This window comes from Papaver somniferum, chromosome 5, assembly GCF_003573695.1.
Source record: "Papaver somniferum cultivar HN1 chromosome 5, ASM357369v1, whole genome shotgun sequence".
In the NCBI taxonomy this organism is placed as follows: Eukaryota; Viridiplantae; Streptophyta; class Magnoliopsida; order Ranunculales; family Papaveraceae; genus Papaver; species Papaver somniferum.
This window is the reverse complement of record NC_039362.1, coordinates 191,657,827-191,675,661: the sequence shown is the minus strand read 5'-3', so window position 1 is coordinate 191,675,661 and position 17,835 is coordinate 191,657,827. Positions and strand designations below refer to the sequence as shown.

At 33.6% G+C, this 17,835-nt stretch overlaps 2 protein-coding genes and 2 non-coding genes across 4 annotated transcripts; all 4 read left to right on the top strand.

Moving 5' to 3' along the window:
- Nucleotides 1-13,057: 13,057 nt before the first annotated feature.
- LOC113284095 (molybdopterin synthase catalytic subunit-like) lies at nt 13,058-14,538 on the top strand. The gene is made up of 2 exons (XM_026533497.1): nt 13,058-13,157; nt 13,365-14,538. Exon 2 carries the CDS (start codon nt 13,436-13,438, stop codon nt 14,033-14,035), a length of 600 nt encoding a protein of 199 aa, XP_026389282.1. The 5' UTR covers nt 13,058-13,157; nt 13,365-13,435; the 3' UTR covers nt 14,036-14,538.
- Nucleotides 14,539-15,290: 752 nt separating this feature from the next.
- TRNAS-CGA lies at nt 15,291-15,372 on the top strand. Its single transcript has one exon. It is a non-coding gene; the product is annotated as a tRNA-Ser (tRNA).
- Nucleotides 15,373-15,831: 459 nt separating this feature from the next.
- On the top strand, nt 15,832-16,146 carry LOC113280413 (17.9 kDa class II heat shock protein-like). Its single transcript, XM_026529040.1, has one exon. The coding sequence runs from the start codon at nt 15,832-15,834 to the stop codon at nt 16,144-16,146; it is 315 nt and encodes a 104-aa protein (XP_026384825.1).
- A 699-nt stretch (nt 16,147-16,845) lies between these two features.
- Nucleotides 16,846-16,927, top strand: TRNAS-CGA. The gene has a single exon. It is a non-coding gene; the product is annotated as a tRNA-Ser (tRNA).
- The last annotated feature ends 908 nt before the right edge of the window (nt 16,928-17,835 follow it).

Here is a 17,835-nt window from a genome sequence, read left to right as displayed (position 1 = left end):
AAACTTAAATATACATATACTTTTTTCAATTCTTTATATTCTGTCTCACATATTTTGATTATGCACATAAATTGTGAGAGTACTTGTAATTTCCCCAATCAAAAGAAAGAGAAAAAAAATCGGAAGTAGCATGATGCTTCAAAAAAAAGAGGAAGTAGCATGGTTGGCACTCCATCTTTAAGCAAGGACAACGGCACTAATGCATTGTTTTTTTTTTGATCAATTAATTTATGGTGTCAAGTAAACGGGAGGAAATTGGTATCAAATGGTTAATACACTGTAATCGATCATACGCTAAATATATCCATCATATACCTTCACCATGTAACCATCTAAGCCATTTTAGTTTAAATATCCTTTGGCAGCAACCACCGAAAAGATTCAAGAACATAAACAACCAAGTAAGAATAGAAATATTAACAAAGAATGAAAATATTAGAATGAAAGTTTGCATTGACAACAACTCTGTGAGGTTTTTCTACAATCATTGGATTGAGTATCTCCATAAGAATGAAAATTTTAGAAGATGCAATAACTGTGTTGAATAGCAGAGTAACAAAAGGAAATGGATATAATTTTTAAATAATGGATATTAGTGACAACAAAAGTATTATTCTTTACCGTGAGATTTTCCCATGATTTTTCAGCTAGCATTAGAACTCAAGTTTTACGTCAAGAAACCCTTATAACAATAAAAGTTCCTGCGAAAAAATAAATAAGAAAAACAATTAGATAAGTAAACCAAAAGAATTAGGGTTCACCGGTAAAATTTTGTTGTTCATCAAGTGCAAAGAAAAAGCGTACCTGCAAAATAAAACAATAAAACAAAAGAGTTAGGGCATGTATTCAAATAAATAAAGAGCCAAAAAATAAAAGGGTTTGAGTTTCTCAATAGCAAAAATCAAAGATTGTTAATGCAAAATAAAACCAACCCAAAAATCATTAGAACAAAATCAATAGTGAAGAACATATACCATGATTTTGCATCTTTTCAAGCGTTTTATATAGAGATTCGCCAAACCAAGAAATTCCATGAAAAAATTTACACCCTTGCTCTAAAAATTCCATAAGAAATATTGTATAAGAAAACAATATCCGCCGATATCAGATTTTGGATTCCCAAATTTACTCGTTGCTAAATATTTGTCTAAAAAATATTGAGCATCTTTATATATTTGGCTAAAAAATATTGAGCATCTTTTACTAATAGAAATTTTTCAATTTTATTTTATGTTTATTTATGGAAAATAATATTATATTTTTGGATATCCAAATTTATTAATTGCAATATATTTGTCTAAAAAAAATTTATGTTCATGTTAGCACAATCCATGAAACAATATCTGCAAGCCACTAACCATCAAACAATCCTGTTGGTCGCTTAAAAACACATCAAAATATGGTCTTGAGAATCACCTATGTGATGGCTCCACATCAAATTGCCAAAAATAAGAAGGATAAGAAGAAAAAAACATTTGGTGGTGGCTCTCTCTCATCGCATGTTGTTTTTTTGGGTCCTTTTGGGGTTGTTTATTTTGACTAATAGATAGATTTGGTTCCTGCAATACATATATATACACCAAGAATTAAAAAAGGCAAAGAGATTATACCAATTTTCGATGAATACACCAAAATTTGATAGAGACAAAGAGATTATACCAATTTTTCCATGCAAACATCATTATGTATCCTATTAAAATAACATTTGCATTGTCAAAGGATTTCTGCAAAACAAAATAGATGCAAATCAGACAACAAAACATAGAACAAAAAGAAAAAACAATTAAAAAAGAGAAGCGAAAGGAAAAACTGGATTTGGCATTTTGATCGAATGCTTTTATATAGTGACACCAATAACTAAACCCATAAATAAATAAAATTTATTTTGGATATGATGTAATTCAACGTCTAAAAATATTCAAAATTCATATACTTTTGACTTGTTGTATTTATACCCCTTATGTTATTTTTGGCAATCTCAAGCCATGAAAATCACAATATATAAAATTCTTAACTATTGTATTAAATTTTTTCCAATTATATCTACTTAACGTATCTTTTTAGTGCACTCAATATTTTCTAAATTAGCAATATTAAGTAAATTTGCAATAATATCACAATATTCTCGAATAAATAATATTTCTTATTCACTTCAAAACATTTATACAGTTTCATATTTATGGATAGCCATCATATTTTTGGATAGTCAGAAAAACATTGCTCTTATTTTACCCAATAAGGAAAAATTTGTTGTTATTATTATTATTTTATATTATGAAATGAGCAATAATAAGAAAAATAATATTGAAACTTGCGTCTATCGCAGTTTTTACTAACGTTTTTTCCTTTCGTTCTCATAGTTTTTCTTATTTTCATTAATTTGTCCATCACGATTTTATATCAATGATTTTGTATTTCAATTACTTGATAGGATTGACAATTTGTTTTTTTTGCGGAAAAGAAAGCGCGCAACTATTAACTGGTAAGTATTCACAACTCCATGTATTTTGATTTTGTACTTTCATTGCTGATCTAAATTTATTTCAAATTTTTTTATCGGAATTTTAATTGTAAATTGCAAGTAGAATTAGTTTAATTATTAATAGATTTGAATTGTAATTAGGATTAATTAATTAACAAAGTGTAATTGAACGATGGACATTGGATTTTTTTTTTAAATTTTTGTGATCGATTAATTATTCTTGATGAAATCATGATGAACGGTGTATATTTTGATGTGATTTTATTTTTATTTAAGAATTTCAATTTAGTTATAATTAGAATTCTATATATTCTAGTATATATATTTTATAATGTTGTGAGATTTTTTTTAGGATTTATAGTTGTTAAAGGTAATAATAATTTTTGTTTGTTATTGGCCAAGATATATATTTGTGGGTTAAAAATATTTTTTCCAAAATTTACTGGTAAATTTTTTAAAATATTACCAAAAACAAAGAAGTGGTGGGTCCAGAATCAACCAGAAGCTCCAATTAACCACGTCGCTCGAAAAAAACTCTGTTTTTATATAGAGAATTTTATCACTGAAATTCGCTCTTATCGTCTCTCTCATCCTCCCCTATTTCTCTTTCAGTCAATCCAAATTCTCGTACTTCGATCTCGAACAGGAAAAATCAATTTGTTCCCAAAGATTGGGTTTTCAAAACTTGTTTAAAGTATGAAAATTTTCCTTGAAATCTTTTTTCCTTAATTTTATGTCATAGGGTTTCTTGTAAATCCAACAAAGTTTCAATTAAAAATTAGGATTGGGATTAACTTTAATGTTTGATGGGGCTAATTTTTTCTGTTCATAGTTTGATTAGATGTTTGATTGACCTAATTTATCAAGTTCATAATTTGATTAGATGTTCAATAATATTTTTTGATATTGTGATGTAGTTTAAAGATTGTATGTACTATATTTATCATTTCAGATTTGTCAGATACCAAGCAATTCTTTTGAGCTCAACCACTGAAAATTTCAGTGCTACATCCTGAAAACACCATTTTAAGGGAACTTAAATGGAAATAGATACTGAAAATGAGAAAATTTTGGTAGAAATTTTGGAGGCGAACATTAAAGTTACCAGTGTGAAATATATAAACTTTATTAGTAACCTACAATCAGGTGCAATTGCAAATTTGCAACCTTCTCTAAGAGCTTATGGAGAGGAGGGACGAGTAAAGTAGTGGTATTAATGTGACGGGTGGTGGAGTTTGTTACAAGAGCAAGGTGAACTGAAAATCTAAGAGCTTCTCCAATGGTTTGTGTGTGTGGAAAAAAATATTTATCCACATAGGGTACACATCCATTTTTTCCAAAAACTCTCTCCAATCCTAACCTCCTAAATTAATGGGTCGATGACATGACATTGATTTAGCTAGACATCCTCTTGGTGAAACCACATGATCATTGGAGAAGCTCTAAGAAAATATGGCTCGACTTGGGTTACTCTTGCATGTTATTCGAAGGGTGGGGAGGTCACAAAATATGGTTTCCCTTTTGGAAAGTCGCATTTACTACGAGGAATCCAACAGTGCCCCAACAACGACTAAAAAGTCAAATAACACTTTACTCTATTTATTTCAAATGTGCAGAATTTGTTGGTCTTTTTTTCTCCGTTGGGCTTCTTATACTTTTATAGTTGTATGAGAATATTCCATTGAGGTTTGTACTTTTACCCACCAGAGTTTCAATTAAAAATTATGATTGGGATTTAATTTAATGTTTGATGGAGCTATCAAATGTTTTTTTTTTTTTTTATACGAAAACTACTTTCATTACTTATGTTTATTTACATATCTTAAGTTGACTGACCAACTGATCATCCCTGATTACAATACTAAACTTGTCTGGGATGTTACCAAAATAACTGAAAGATAGTCTGCCAGACCTAGCCGCATTAGCTATTACATGCGCAACATTGTTAGCTGATCTTTTAACATGATTTACCTTAAAGCAAGAAACAAAAAATAAGAGATGCCTTATTTCTTCTACTATTCCTTGATTCATCTACTGAACTGAAGGATTGGCAAACTTGATAGAGTTAGGTACATTAAGACAATCACTTTCTAACACCATATTCTTTAAGATGCATTCTCTGGCCCACATAATGGCTTCTTTCATGGCCAGACATTCAGCTTGTTCAGGATCTATTCCTACATTGAAGTATTTATTTCTGATGCCCCAGCAGTGCCCTGTTGAGTCACGAATTATTAGTCCAATTCCAAATAATTTGGTATCAAGATCAAAAGAAGCATCCAAGTTAATCTTAAATTCATCTGCTTGTGGTTGAACCCAAGGTTCCTGATGTTTTTATTTAATAGATTGAGTAGATACATAACATTGTTGCACCATATTATTAATCGAATGAACTGTGGAGAGAAAGTTCTAATTTTTGTTTCCAAAGACTTTTGCACATCTGTTTTTCCAGAGAAACCAATCAGTGGTCATAAGCGTCAGAATCCAAATATTCCTATCTCAATGATATAAATTTGAGTCAACATGAAACCAACTAGAAATCCAGTCCGTCACCTCTGTGTGTTGATGTTGCACCGCTGACACATTTATGTTCATGGCTAACCAGACTGCTCTGGAGTGATCACTATCTATCAAAAGATGTTGTAGAGTTTCTTCTGCTTGAAAACATCTAGGGCATATTGATTTGAGTTGTAACTATTCAGTCTAACTCTTGTTGGTACTATTCTCCTAAGACACTTCCAAATGAATAACTTAACCTTATGTGGGGCATCTGACATTTGATTAGATGTTTGATCGAGCTAATTTCTCATATTCATAATTTGATTATATGTTAAATAAGATTGTTTGGTATTGTGCTATAGTTTAAAGATTATTTGTACTATATCATTTCAGATTTGTCAGATACCAAGATGTTAGGTTGAGCTCAACCACTGAAAATTTCACTACTACATACTGAAAACCATCTTAAGGGAACTTGAATAGACAAAGATTCAGGTTGACATTGCGAAATATATAAACTTTGTTAGTAACTCACAATCAGGTGCCATTCTCTAGTACTACACGTGACACTTTCGAAAGGAAAACTTTTGTGAAATTACGGTATGAATTTAATCAAATCTATTTATTGTTCTTCTGCTAGATTGTCTTGGAGTTTGGAATCAATAGCTGTTGTTCATCATCTTGGGTCTGTGCCTGCGGGAAACACTAGCGCCTTTGTTGTTATCTCGTTTTTTCATAGGGATGCTGCGTTGGAGGCGTGTAAGTATGTAATTGATGAACTCAATGCATCTGTTCCTATTTTTAAGAAGGAAGTATATTCAAATGGAGAAGTTTGGATGGAAAATCGGGAGAGTATAGCAGTGGTATTAATGTGGCAGGTGGTGGAGTTTGTTGCAAGAGCAAGGTTAAAGAAGTGCCAGCAGCAAAGGAAAGAAACAGTTGTTGCGGTAATAAGACCTTGGTAAGAGATGATGGAGCATAATATACCAGTTAGCAACATTGATAATGATATAACAGTTTACACGAGTAGAATAAAAATGGAAAAACGAACGCTGGAATGAGCTTTTACAAAATGTTGAAAAGAAAAAGAGTTTTGTGATCTTGGGAAACCAATAATTTGGTTGTTGATTTTGATTGAAAAGGAATTCAACAGCCTGTGATGCAATTATATATCAGACTCAACTGATGGGTCCATCATAGAAGTTAAGGAGAGTGCTTTAGTGTGGCGTCATCAAGATGCAGACCCTGATTATGGATCCTGCCAGGCCAAAGAGTTTCTAAACCATCTGGAAAATGTTCGTGCAAATGAGCCAGTGGTTGTTAAAAGGGGAAAACATATGTTCTTGTATATGAATCAGTAAGTAAATGTTCATATGCAGAAAGAATTCTTTCCACCATGGTCAGTAGAGGACAGACACCGGATTTTGTGCCATGCATAGGAGATGACAGATCAGATGAAGATATGTTCGAGGAAATCTCGACCACAGTTCCTAACCTTTCACTACCTGCAGTTCCCGAGATATTTGCGTGCACAATTGGATAAAATCTAAGAAAGGCTATCTTTTCACTAAAATTCTCTCTCATCTTCTCTCTCAGTATCTCCCTCTTTCTCTTTCCGTCAATCCATAATCTCGTACTTTTATCTTGAAACAGGAGCAATAGATTTGAAAGGACGCTGCATTTTTGAGCAGCGTCCGTGTCCGACGCGCGTCCCACCCGCATCGAGCTTGGACACACTGATGACTCAGATTTGACGCGTTTTTCAGATTAATAATTAAACCGGTACGTCCGATAACGCAATGTAATTGAAACGTTAATTAATTACATTATAGATCCATATATATTGACCTTTCGTCAGTAAACAATCATCACCGACATTTATTCTACATACATCGAGATACAAAGGTAAAGTCTTAGAACAATTTTTCGTTCTGCTATTAACACAGGTAACCGAGGAGAAAGGTTAAAGAACATATAAATGAAGAGATAACTACGTAGATGTGAATTTAGTGTTAGTAGATGATAAAGAAAAACTATTCGACGATGAAGGAAAGTGAAGAAGATGAGGCGAGAATGAGAAGACAGAGAGAAAAAAATGGGATAGTTCGGTCTTTATTAGGGTTTTGTATTTGGAAATGATATTATGTAAGTACCCTTGGTTGGGCACTTGTTGGTCTAAGAGTGCATTTTTATTGCGCCATAGTTTAATAGTGATTGCTTGCTTGACCTTCAGCGTGTATAAACAAACGATCTCTTCTTTTGTTTGGAAATTTATACATAAAAACAACATAATGTAGTATATTTTTCTTATTTTTAGGATTGAAACACTAAAATATGTGTATACGTGTCCACATCCTAGTTTTTTGTGAATTTTTTAGTGTCGCGTCCGCGACTGCGTAACTCAGATTCCTAGAGACTGGGTTTTTAAAACTTGTTTAAGGTAAGAAACTATTCCTTGATAAATTTTTTCCTTAATTTTCTGTCATAGGGTTTCTTGTAAATCCAACAAAGTTTCAATTAAAAATTAGGATTGGGATTCACTTTAATTTTTGATGGTGCTAATTTCTTATGTTCATAGTTTGATTAGATGTTTGATTAACCTAATTTCTCATGTTCATAGTTTAATTAGATGTTCAATATGATTTTTTGATATTGTGCTGTATTTTAAAGATTGTTTTTTACTATATCATTTCAGATTTTTCAGATACCAAGCAATTTGTTTGAGCTTAACCACTGAAAATGTCACTACTACGTCCTGAAAAACACCTTCTTAAATGAACTTAAATAAAAATGAATACTCAAAATGAGAAAACTTTGGTAGAAATTTTGGAGGAGAAGATTCAGGTGGACATTGAAAAATATATAAACTTTGTTAGTAACCCATAATCAGATGTTATTGCTACCTTGTCTGGTACTACACACGAAACTTTCGAAGCGAAAACCATTGTGGAACTTTGATACGAAGCTTATGTACTAATGGTTGAATGTCAAATCAAATCCATTTGTTCTTAACTCTTACAGGTTGTATTTGGTTTGTCCTCAATTTGCTCGAACCTTTGTCATTTTATGACAAAAAGGGGGTGAAATATATGGAGTAAATAAGTGATTTTTAATCACTAGAAAAGGACAATTGTGATCAAACTTGTATCTAAAGAAAGAGCAAAGCATTGACTAAGGGGCAGAAACATATCATATTGTTGTGTAGTAATACTTAATGTAAAAAGGGGAATAACAAAGATGTCCAGATTGAATATTTACCTAGCTTGTTGATGTGCTAACGGTCAACATAATGTTAGAATTTATACGATTGATTTTCTGTAACATTCGTCACAGAAAAGTAGCTTTTCACAACAAAAGCAAGATGTAATTAAAAACTTCCCTACGAAAAAAAAAGGAAAATAAGTGCAGCAGCCACACAACCATACACATATGCAATAGTAACACCTGAATTTAACTACATATCCGTAAGACATTTGTTCACTACATGTCCATAAGAAATTTGTTCTCTTATAAAATTGATTAAACACGCATCGTAAATTTGTTCTTATATCCATGAGTTCTTGACTAGCATAAATTGAAACTAAAAATGTAAAATTAATAGGTGAAACCAATTATGAAGCTAACCTTCATATATGAGCTTGCTCGAACAATTTTGCAGCAACTGAATCATATCCGAGCTTGCTCGAAAAGTTTTGCAGCATTTCCCAAATCGTGATCGTTATCCTAAAACAAATTAATCCTCAAATTTAGGCTATATAATATAAAATCATATAGTTGTATAAGTATAACAAAATTAAACGCCCTAATTATTATGAGCTAAAAGATTTACCTTAGGGGTGAAAGAAGGAATATTCTGACAACACATGGCATCCATCTCCTCCAGAAAAGCTACCGTATTAGCGAATTTGGTGAGACCTATTGGGCGGGGGAATTCGAATAATTGTTCTCCTTTTTTGAAAAAAAAACATGAATTAGGAAACTCTTTGCCAAACACCAGATTTGGTCATCGATTTTCTAGCGCATATTCTGGATCTACATTAAAACTCTCGAACACCAATTGTTCAAAAGGTTCCTCCTAGATGAGCAGGTGCTTGAAATGGGTGAAATGCTGAAATAATTGTTGGGGTATAGATTGCGGAAATTTTCCAACATATGTAAGTAAACAGTCGTTCAACCACTCATTACCCATTTTATTATGCAATATAAGTCTTTAATATTTTCATAGCAGAAAAAATATTTTTGCAAATGCATTCGCAACCAGTAAAATCAACACCAATATATCAACAATAAATAAACCAATGGATAAACTATGTATTTTTTTTGTTTCTAATGTGCAAGATCAATTATTCCATGTAGCCTTGAAATTCCAACAATATTTGATTTCATATCGATCATTCATAATCTTCGCTGAAGCAACATTAGCAATATTCTCGTAAATATTATCTTCGATTAATCCCAAAGCAATAAATGTAATTGTATTTGCCTTATTTTTCCAAATGTCATCTTTGATTTCAGTATGATCTTCCCATAAGGTAAAACATATGGTATAACATGTGTTAAACAAAGATGTAAACACATCTTACTTGCGCGGTGTACTGGGTTAAACAAATATGTGTTAGACAAATATTACTCGCACGCTTTAGGTTGAGTTTGATATTTCTTCTTTATTTTTTTTCCTTTCAGAAAACACTTTGAAAATGTATTTATAGTAATATTTTCTCATCCTAGCGTTTAGTAAAGTTTTTGTGACTCCAAAATTTCCTAACTTTTAAAAGAGAGGGAGGAAGAATTTTAAAGGTTCACTATAAAAAGTTCAAAAAGAAAAAAGTTGTGGTCCCACCTAATTTTCCTATTTATTTATTCTTTTCCATCCCTATTTTGTATATGACAAAAATTACCTTTAAATTTATATACCGCGAGTTTTCTATTACCTACATTTAATTATTTAAAGATTATTATTTTTCACAAAGACGTTAAAATATATGGCATAACACGTGCCAAACAAAGATTAAACACATCTTACTTGCACGGTGTACTAGGATAGTCACCTAATGTGTTTAGGTTGAGTTTGGTATTTTTTTTCTTCTTTTCTTCTCTTTATTAATTAAAAGTTCACGGTTTAATTATTTTTAAACTCAAAAAATTAGAATAAAATTATTTTTAAAGATATGCTTGTTTTATCATATGCAAGCATATCTTTGAAAATAGTATTATTTAATTTTTGAGTTTAAAAATAATTAAACTGTGAACTTTTAGAACAACAGTTGAACCTGATATTTTATCAAACACAATTTGGTCACTTTTTTAATCAACTTTAACTTTTGGTTTAAATTTACCAAATGTTAGACGGTTTTTTGACATAACACATCACAACAACGCAAAACATAAAATGGCTTTTAAAAACTTATTGTAATACTAAACAAATTATTAATGAGAGAAACAAATTTGATCCCTTTTGGACCTTGTTGCCTTAATCTACTTTTCCCCAACTCCAGCTGTGTTTCCTTTTTACATTCTGAGGGCCTGGTGATATTGGTCAACGCCCATGCAATGATTTCGTGCATGTCAGTTACGACTCAGGTCCGAGTCTGGATATGAATCCTACGTTTACAATTTCTAAAATATTTTTCAACTCTAAAAAAAGAGATGACCATCAGTTGTGTTTGTCCCTCAAATTGCAAGCATAAAAAAAGCAATATGTCTAGCGTTCCAGAAGATCTCTACCTTGACATCTTATTAAAATTGCTAGTGAAATCATTACTTATAAGAGTGTCTGCAAGACTTGGTTGAAACTAATTTCTGATCCTAGTTTTGTTCAATCCCACCTTGATCTTATTGTTCAGAAAAACATCGACCGTAGCCTCATAATTATAATTCTCAACATTATAATGAAATCCAAAAAGAGAATCTTCTCCACAAGTTGTCATTACTTAATATCATCATCTTTTATGGAAGATTTGTATGGAAATTTTGTTGAATTGAATTACCTGTTCAAATATTTGCAGCATGTTGGGTTAGTGGTTTCTTGTAACGGTCTGGTTTGCTTATACATAGAAGGTAGTACTTGGGATATTGCATTCATTTGTCTTTGGAACCCAACTGCAACAGAATACAAAAAAGTACGTGAATTACCAATTGACATGATTCACAGGTGTATCTTTGGTTATGATTATAAGGATAACGATTACATGTTAATAAAATGTGAGTCGGCATCGATGGCTGTCTACACGTTAAGATCAAATTCATGGAAATCCATCCAAATCAACCCCATAAGCTTATGTCCGAGGTATTTGTCAATGAAACATTACATTGGCTACCAGAAAGCCCTGACCAAGGCTGTTCCAAAGTTATAATCACTTTGGATAGTAAAAAAGAGAGATTCGAAGAACTACAACTACCAAAAGAACCTAGAGAAAAGAACCATGCGTTTAAAAATATAACAGTGTTGGAAGAGTGTGTTAGTGTATTCTTTGAAGTACCCGGGGTATAGTGGGAAGTATGGGTAATGCAGAATCATGGAGTTCGAGATTCGTGGACTAAACACCATGTCATTCCCCGTGAAAGAATCATGAAAGAATCTTGCTGATAATATTCTATTAAAGACGCCTAATATTATACTCCCTACGCACCATATATATATAGGCCGAGAGACCAATTCTCTTAGATTAAGAATTTTTTTTTGATTTTACAAATTGATATCCATTTTTTTTCTTGTTTTTCCCTTTGTTATATTTCCTATGTTAGAGACATAAACCCAATTGTGATGATAACCAAACAACATAAATAAAGGTAAAATAGTTAAAAACCATCTTGAAATTACCATTCCGCCTATCTAATGGTGCAAGGAAAAAGCAATATTCCGCCTATAAAATAGGTACGAAAGGAGTAGTTTTATATAACATGGTGCATGCAATTGCCAGAGTAAGAGAGGTGTGTCAAATAGAGAAATATGTTGAAAGCATCGTTTCACTCAACTCCAGTACTTATGTGAAAGCGCAGAACTTAAAAGAAGTAAATGATATACTCATAAAAACAAAACATGAAAAAGACGATGATACTTTAGAAGAACAAAAAGGTATGTGATACTCTTGAGATACATTCTTAAGGAAAACTGATCCTTTCCTTTTGTATTACATTGATAGTTTTCATTTTCCTTTATCTTCATCTATTTACCAATGGTGAAACTTTGCTCCGAGCTTATTAGAAAGTATTGTTGGTGGAGATGATAATAACCTACCTATATACAAATTTCATTAGTTCATGCAATTCTACTTTTATGGGGGTGAAGTAATAAGAAAAGCAGAAACATAATCAGAAGAGTGTGGGGTTATTTACCATTTGCAATCTGGTGGATTATCTGGAAGGAATGTAATAATAGGCTTCATAATAATGTGCAGAAGACTATTGATCAGATAATTACTGAGGTCAAAGTCTTTTGTTCAATTGGACAATAAACACAGATATTTTTTAAGAATTATAGTTTGTCTCTTTTACCTTTTAATTGGGATTCAAGCATCTTTGTAATCTTCTCTAGTTTGTCATTCTTGGGTGACTAAAAATTCTTTTTTTATAAAATTTGATCTTTCAAGTAAAAAAAGAAAAAGAAAAACAACAACAACGTAATTCTACTTTTATTTTCCCATCTTTTCGGAGGTTGGGTTCTTGCTTCTTTTTTCCTTTTCCTTGATCAATTAATGCTCCTTGCGTGTCTACTTGGTGGAGATGACAATGCGCATTTCAATATGCCATTTTTGACCGAACTCATGACAAGGAGTGTCGTCCAGACTTCTTATCAGAAATAATTTGGCACTCGGAGCAGGTTTTGGAGTCAATGTGTCATTGAGCTAGGTCCGAGAGTTAGAATGGCATAAATCTGGATTCAAGAATGAGCATGGCACGGGATATGGTGTGTAGCCCTCGGTTCGAGATGCCGCCGTGAAACTCAGTCTCACAATAACCTGGTTAAACAGGCCTGGTCCCTGAGCGGCTGAGTTTGAAAATTCCGATCCCTCAGGCAACTAGCAAGTCAAAGTAGTATCTCTTTATATTCTTATCATTGTTTCACTCTCATCCTCTCTTTCTCTTTCAAGTTTCAATCCCGAATCCCTCCCGCTTTTGATTCCGAAACAGGAAGAATCGATTCGTCATCAAGCTGGGTTTTCAAAACTTGTTCAAGGTATGAAACTATTTCCTGATTAATCTTTTCCTCCAATTTTTCAGTAATATTGTGAATCAAACAGAGTTTGAATTTAGGGTGTTGAGTTTCAATGGAAAACTAGGATTAGGATTCACTCCCAATGTTTTTAATTAAGTTAATTCTCTAAGTTCGTGGATTTATTATGCCGTAGTGTTAAGATTGTTAATTTGTATTATATAATTTCAGAGGTACCAATCACTTCGATTCGGTTCAAATTTCATTCTCTGTAAATACCAGCAAGGGGAGCTTATATAGAAATGGATAGTGAAAATCAGAAAACTTTGGTAGAAATTTTGGAGGCGGACATTAAGGTTGACATTGCGAAATATATAAATTTTGTTAGTAACCCTCAATCAGGTGCAATAGCAACCTTTTCTGGTACCACGCGTGATACTTTCGAAGGGAAAACTGTTGTGGAACTGCGGTATGAAGCTTATGTACCAATGGCTGAACGTCAAATCAAGTCTATTTGTTCTTCGGCTCGATCGTCATGGAGTTTGGAAGCGATTGCTGTTGCTCATCGTCTTGGGTCAGTGCCTGTAGGGGAGACTAGTGTCTTTGTTGCTATCTCGTCAGTTCATAGGGATGATGCTTTGGATGCGTGTAAGTATGTAATTGATGAGCTCAAGGCTTCGGTTCCTATATTTAAGAAGGAGGTTTATTCAAATGGAGAAGTTTGGAAGGAGAATCGGGAGTTTTTGGAGAGGAAGGACGAGTACAGCAGTGGTATTAGTGCGGCAGGGGGTAGAGTTTGTTGTGGGAGCAAGGTTAAAGAAGTGCCAGCTGCAAAGGAAAAAAAGAGTTGTTGTGTTAATAAGACTAAGGTAAGAGATGAGGAAGCAGAATGTACTAGTTAGCATTGCTAATGGGATATTTTAGTTGACCGGAGGCATAACCAAATGGAAAAAAGAATACTGGAATGAACTTTACAACAGGATTGAAAATAAAAAGAGTTTGGTGCTCTTATCAGGATCCAATTCTGGTAAGCTCTCAATTTTATGAAATACTTGAACTAATTTGTTCATAACCTGTGCAATTTATTTAGCATAATTCGCAACTGTTTTTTCCCACAAAACATGAGAACATTTGTTCTGGGTGTTAATGCGCCATTGGTGGCTAAAGTTGTGTCGAGAAATTTGAACTGATTAAGTTTCTGCATCGTCTCGAGGACCTACTTATTTATGTACCACAATCATGTTGGATCTGATGATCCAAAACTGCTGATGCTGCACTCAGATTTGTTTTTTTTATTTGTTGTTCTTCATAATTTATTTCCGACTGAGTTCTTGAACAATGGAGTCCCAGAGCTTTATTGTTTTTCTTTATGTGCTCATGTATATGAAACCAATTTTCCTCCCAATGTTTCCCCTAAAGAAGGATAGGGGCTTGAGTTCTGCCACTGGTTATTTTGTCCAGACTCCGTCTATCTTGAAAAGCTTAGATTTTAGGACAACTAAGATTGTGTTCGTATATAAACAAACAAGTAACCAAATAGGCATATGGAGAAGCTAAGATTTTGGACACATGGAAATAACATTTGACTGATATTTTAGACATGTATTGTTTCTTTTTCCTTGTTGTTCTTTACACCCAGTTCTTTCTACATTTTTTCTGGCATCTCAACATATGTCAGAATCTATGTGACTTTTTGATGATCTGGTTTTATGAAGTGTGTTGGACCAAAAGTTAACAAAACACAATTGCATTCAAAATCAAGTACATAGTGTGAGTGACTTCAAGGACGCTTAAATATGTATATGTGCATTACTGGATTTGGATACTACCTTGCACCAAGTACTTTGGACTGTAGCTTTAAGTTTCTGCAGCACTATTACTATCACACCTCTTTCTCCAATGTTGTCATTCAGCCAGAAAATCGACTGTTATTTGGTTCAATATGAAAGCAATGTTAAAATGGCAGGCCAATGATCTGTTTGGTTCATTACTCCCAACAACAATTCAACTGAAATGACATTAAAAAAATTGTTTCTCGCCAATACTCACAGTTACTGACGAACCCACAACGAGTGTGTGAGAAGCCAACCTGAAATTTTTTTTAACATTTTCAGACCATGTGTTATAAATAAAGTTAAATCGAATGGTAGACAACACGTCAACATGTCCGAGTGGTTAAGGAGACAGACTCGAAATCTGTTGGGCTTTGCCTGCGCAGGTTCGAATCCTGCTGTTGACGGGTTTTTTTCCTGTCTGTTGACAGAACAGTATATTGCACACTGGTACTTTTTTTTTTTTGATGGGAACACACTGGTACCAGTAAACACACAGTTACCTGGTTTTCTTAGCTTTGAGCTGAGGTCAAATTCTGGTGCTCTACTGCAATCTTTGCTTTGTTGACTGACCAACGGAGAACGCAATGGGCTCAACCCCATTGGTCATCTTTTTGGAACATGCATTCAAACCCCAGTTTTCCATACTGCATGGCACAGCTTTTTCTAGATTTTTTTCAAACTTGTTACTGAGTATCCTCAAATTCCCATGCAGTAAAACATTGATTACTAGGTCATTAATTCCCACCACACAACCAAATTTGGTTCATCCTATTTAAAGTTCGTCACAGCTGAGTTTGTTCAAAACCAATTCATCCATCAATCTAAACCCAAAAGACAAACTAGTGATAGAGATTTTTGTTAAAATGGTTAGTTCACCAGCTACATTACCGATGAAGCTCGAACATTATTACGTGTTCAATGTCGATGTTACGAATCATACAGTAAGTACTATCAGCGTTCAAGTGGAGGATGACAAAGTGTTGCGGGTCGAAGGATGCCATTATATTCATTCTGGTACAACTGAAACGATTTCGAGATTTGACATCCCTCCGGATGCAAACACTGAGTCTACGACAGCAGTACGTCAAAATGGTCTACTTACTGTTACTATGTCAAGATATATGGAAAGAAATGGACCAAAGAAATGCAGAACTATTACTATCAAAACAATTAGCTAGAGATTATATACGGTACTTTTTGTCATCGAAATGGATGTTCATTGTTCTTGTGTATTTCTCAAAGGATTATAAAAGTAATGGTACAATGGTATGTCTTTTGTTATTGAATATATTTTTATGTTTTTTTCCATTTAGGGCTACCTGTTTGGTTTCAATTACACAGATTTGCAACGTAGTTTAAGTTCTAAAATTAGACTGTTTATAAAATTAGAGGGCCATAATTCGTTCTTACTGGAAGTTGATGTATTTTTCTCCTAAGGATAACTGGTAACCTGGTATATATTATGAAAGTCTGGTGCATCAAAATTTATGGCCTCGAGCTCAATCAGGTTTAGCTGAGGTGAAAAGAAAATTCAATAAAGTTAATCAGATACGATGACATCCAGAAATAAGTACATGATGCGTAAGTGTATTTGGATATTGCCTACTATGCACACTACATGCAGTCGCTTGCAGCTTTAATTACTATTCCGTCTTTCTCCTCCCTATAAATCTTGATAAAGTTCATTTCCTTCGAGCCATTTTTTACTCTCAGATTCTTATGAACAGGCCATAAATGGTTATTGCACAAACATAATAATTAGTCTTGTCAGTAATCTGGAATAGGCTGGTTAGCACAAACCCTTAGTCATGATAAAACTCATGACAGCTGCAATATAATATCATCTTGAAAAATCAAAGATTAGTGGTCGGACGTCCGTCAATATATCCGAGTGTTTAAGGAGACAGACTCGAAATCTGTTGGGCTCTACCTGCGCAGGTTCGAATCCTGCTGTTGACGTTTTTTTTTCCGAAACAGAAGACCAGTTTCTTCTTTTATGAGAATTCACTGTTTGACCGATGGGGAACATATTCAACACCCATTTTCGATAATGCATAGCATAACTTTTACTAAGAACTAGACTTTATGCCCGTGCTACGTACCGGGCATTACTAGACTTTATGCCCGTGCTACGTACCGGGCATTACTAGACTTTATGCCCGTGCTACGTACCGGATTTTTTTTGGTGTGCACGATGCTTTACCCCTTCCCGTAACAATGCACTTTTAATTTAGTTTGTCCATTGTTTTGGTATGATTTTTGGAACTTGAATTATGACACGTTGTCAAACACTCAGTTACTCGTGTAGAAGAATAAAAACTTAGCTTATATTACGATATTTGTCAACCTAAGTCTCCGAATAGTAAATCTGATTTTTATTTTTTGTTCGTTTTTGCAAATATCAATTTAAATGTTTAGTCATACTGAACTCAGATAAATAACGACCAAAAATAAGGATTACTTTAAATTTGTCTATGCTACGTGTAGATTATATGTTAGGATGCTTTTTACTGAAAAAAATGTCAATAAGAAAACGGTCCGCGAGTTATAATCTCAAAGGTGTCACTATCCATATACAAAAAGTCCAACAAAACAAATTGTTCACAAAAATTCCATTTAATATAAACTGTCTATATTACCTTCTAGTTTAAATCACCCCAACAAAAACAAAAATCAACCACACTTTAATTCTTATTATATTGTCACCCCCAACAAGAAATAAACAACCACCAATAAGCACCGCCGCAACCGATAACCACCGCCACCACCTCCGACCACCGCCACCTTCCGCCACCGCCGCTGACCATCGCCGCCACCTCCGACCACAACCTCCGCCGCCGCCACCGACCATCACCGCTCCGCCGCCC

Bases quoted from the DNA above. Each gene is read 5' to 3' on its own strand.
- LOC113284095 (XM_026533497.1), top strand. From the start codon at position 13,436: ATGGATAGTGAAAATCAGAAAACTTTGGTAGAAATTTTGGAGGCGGAC.
- LOC113280413 (XM_026529040.1), top strand. From the start codon at position 15,832: ATGGTTAGTTCACCAGCTACATTACCGATGAAGCTCGAACATTATTAC.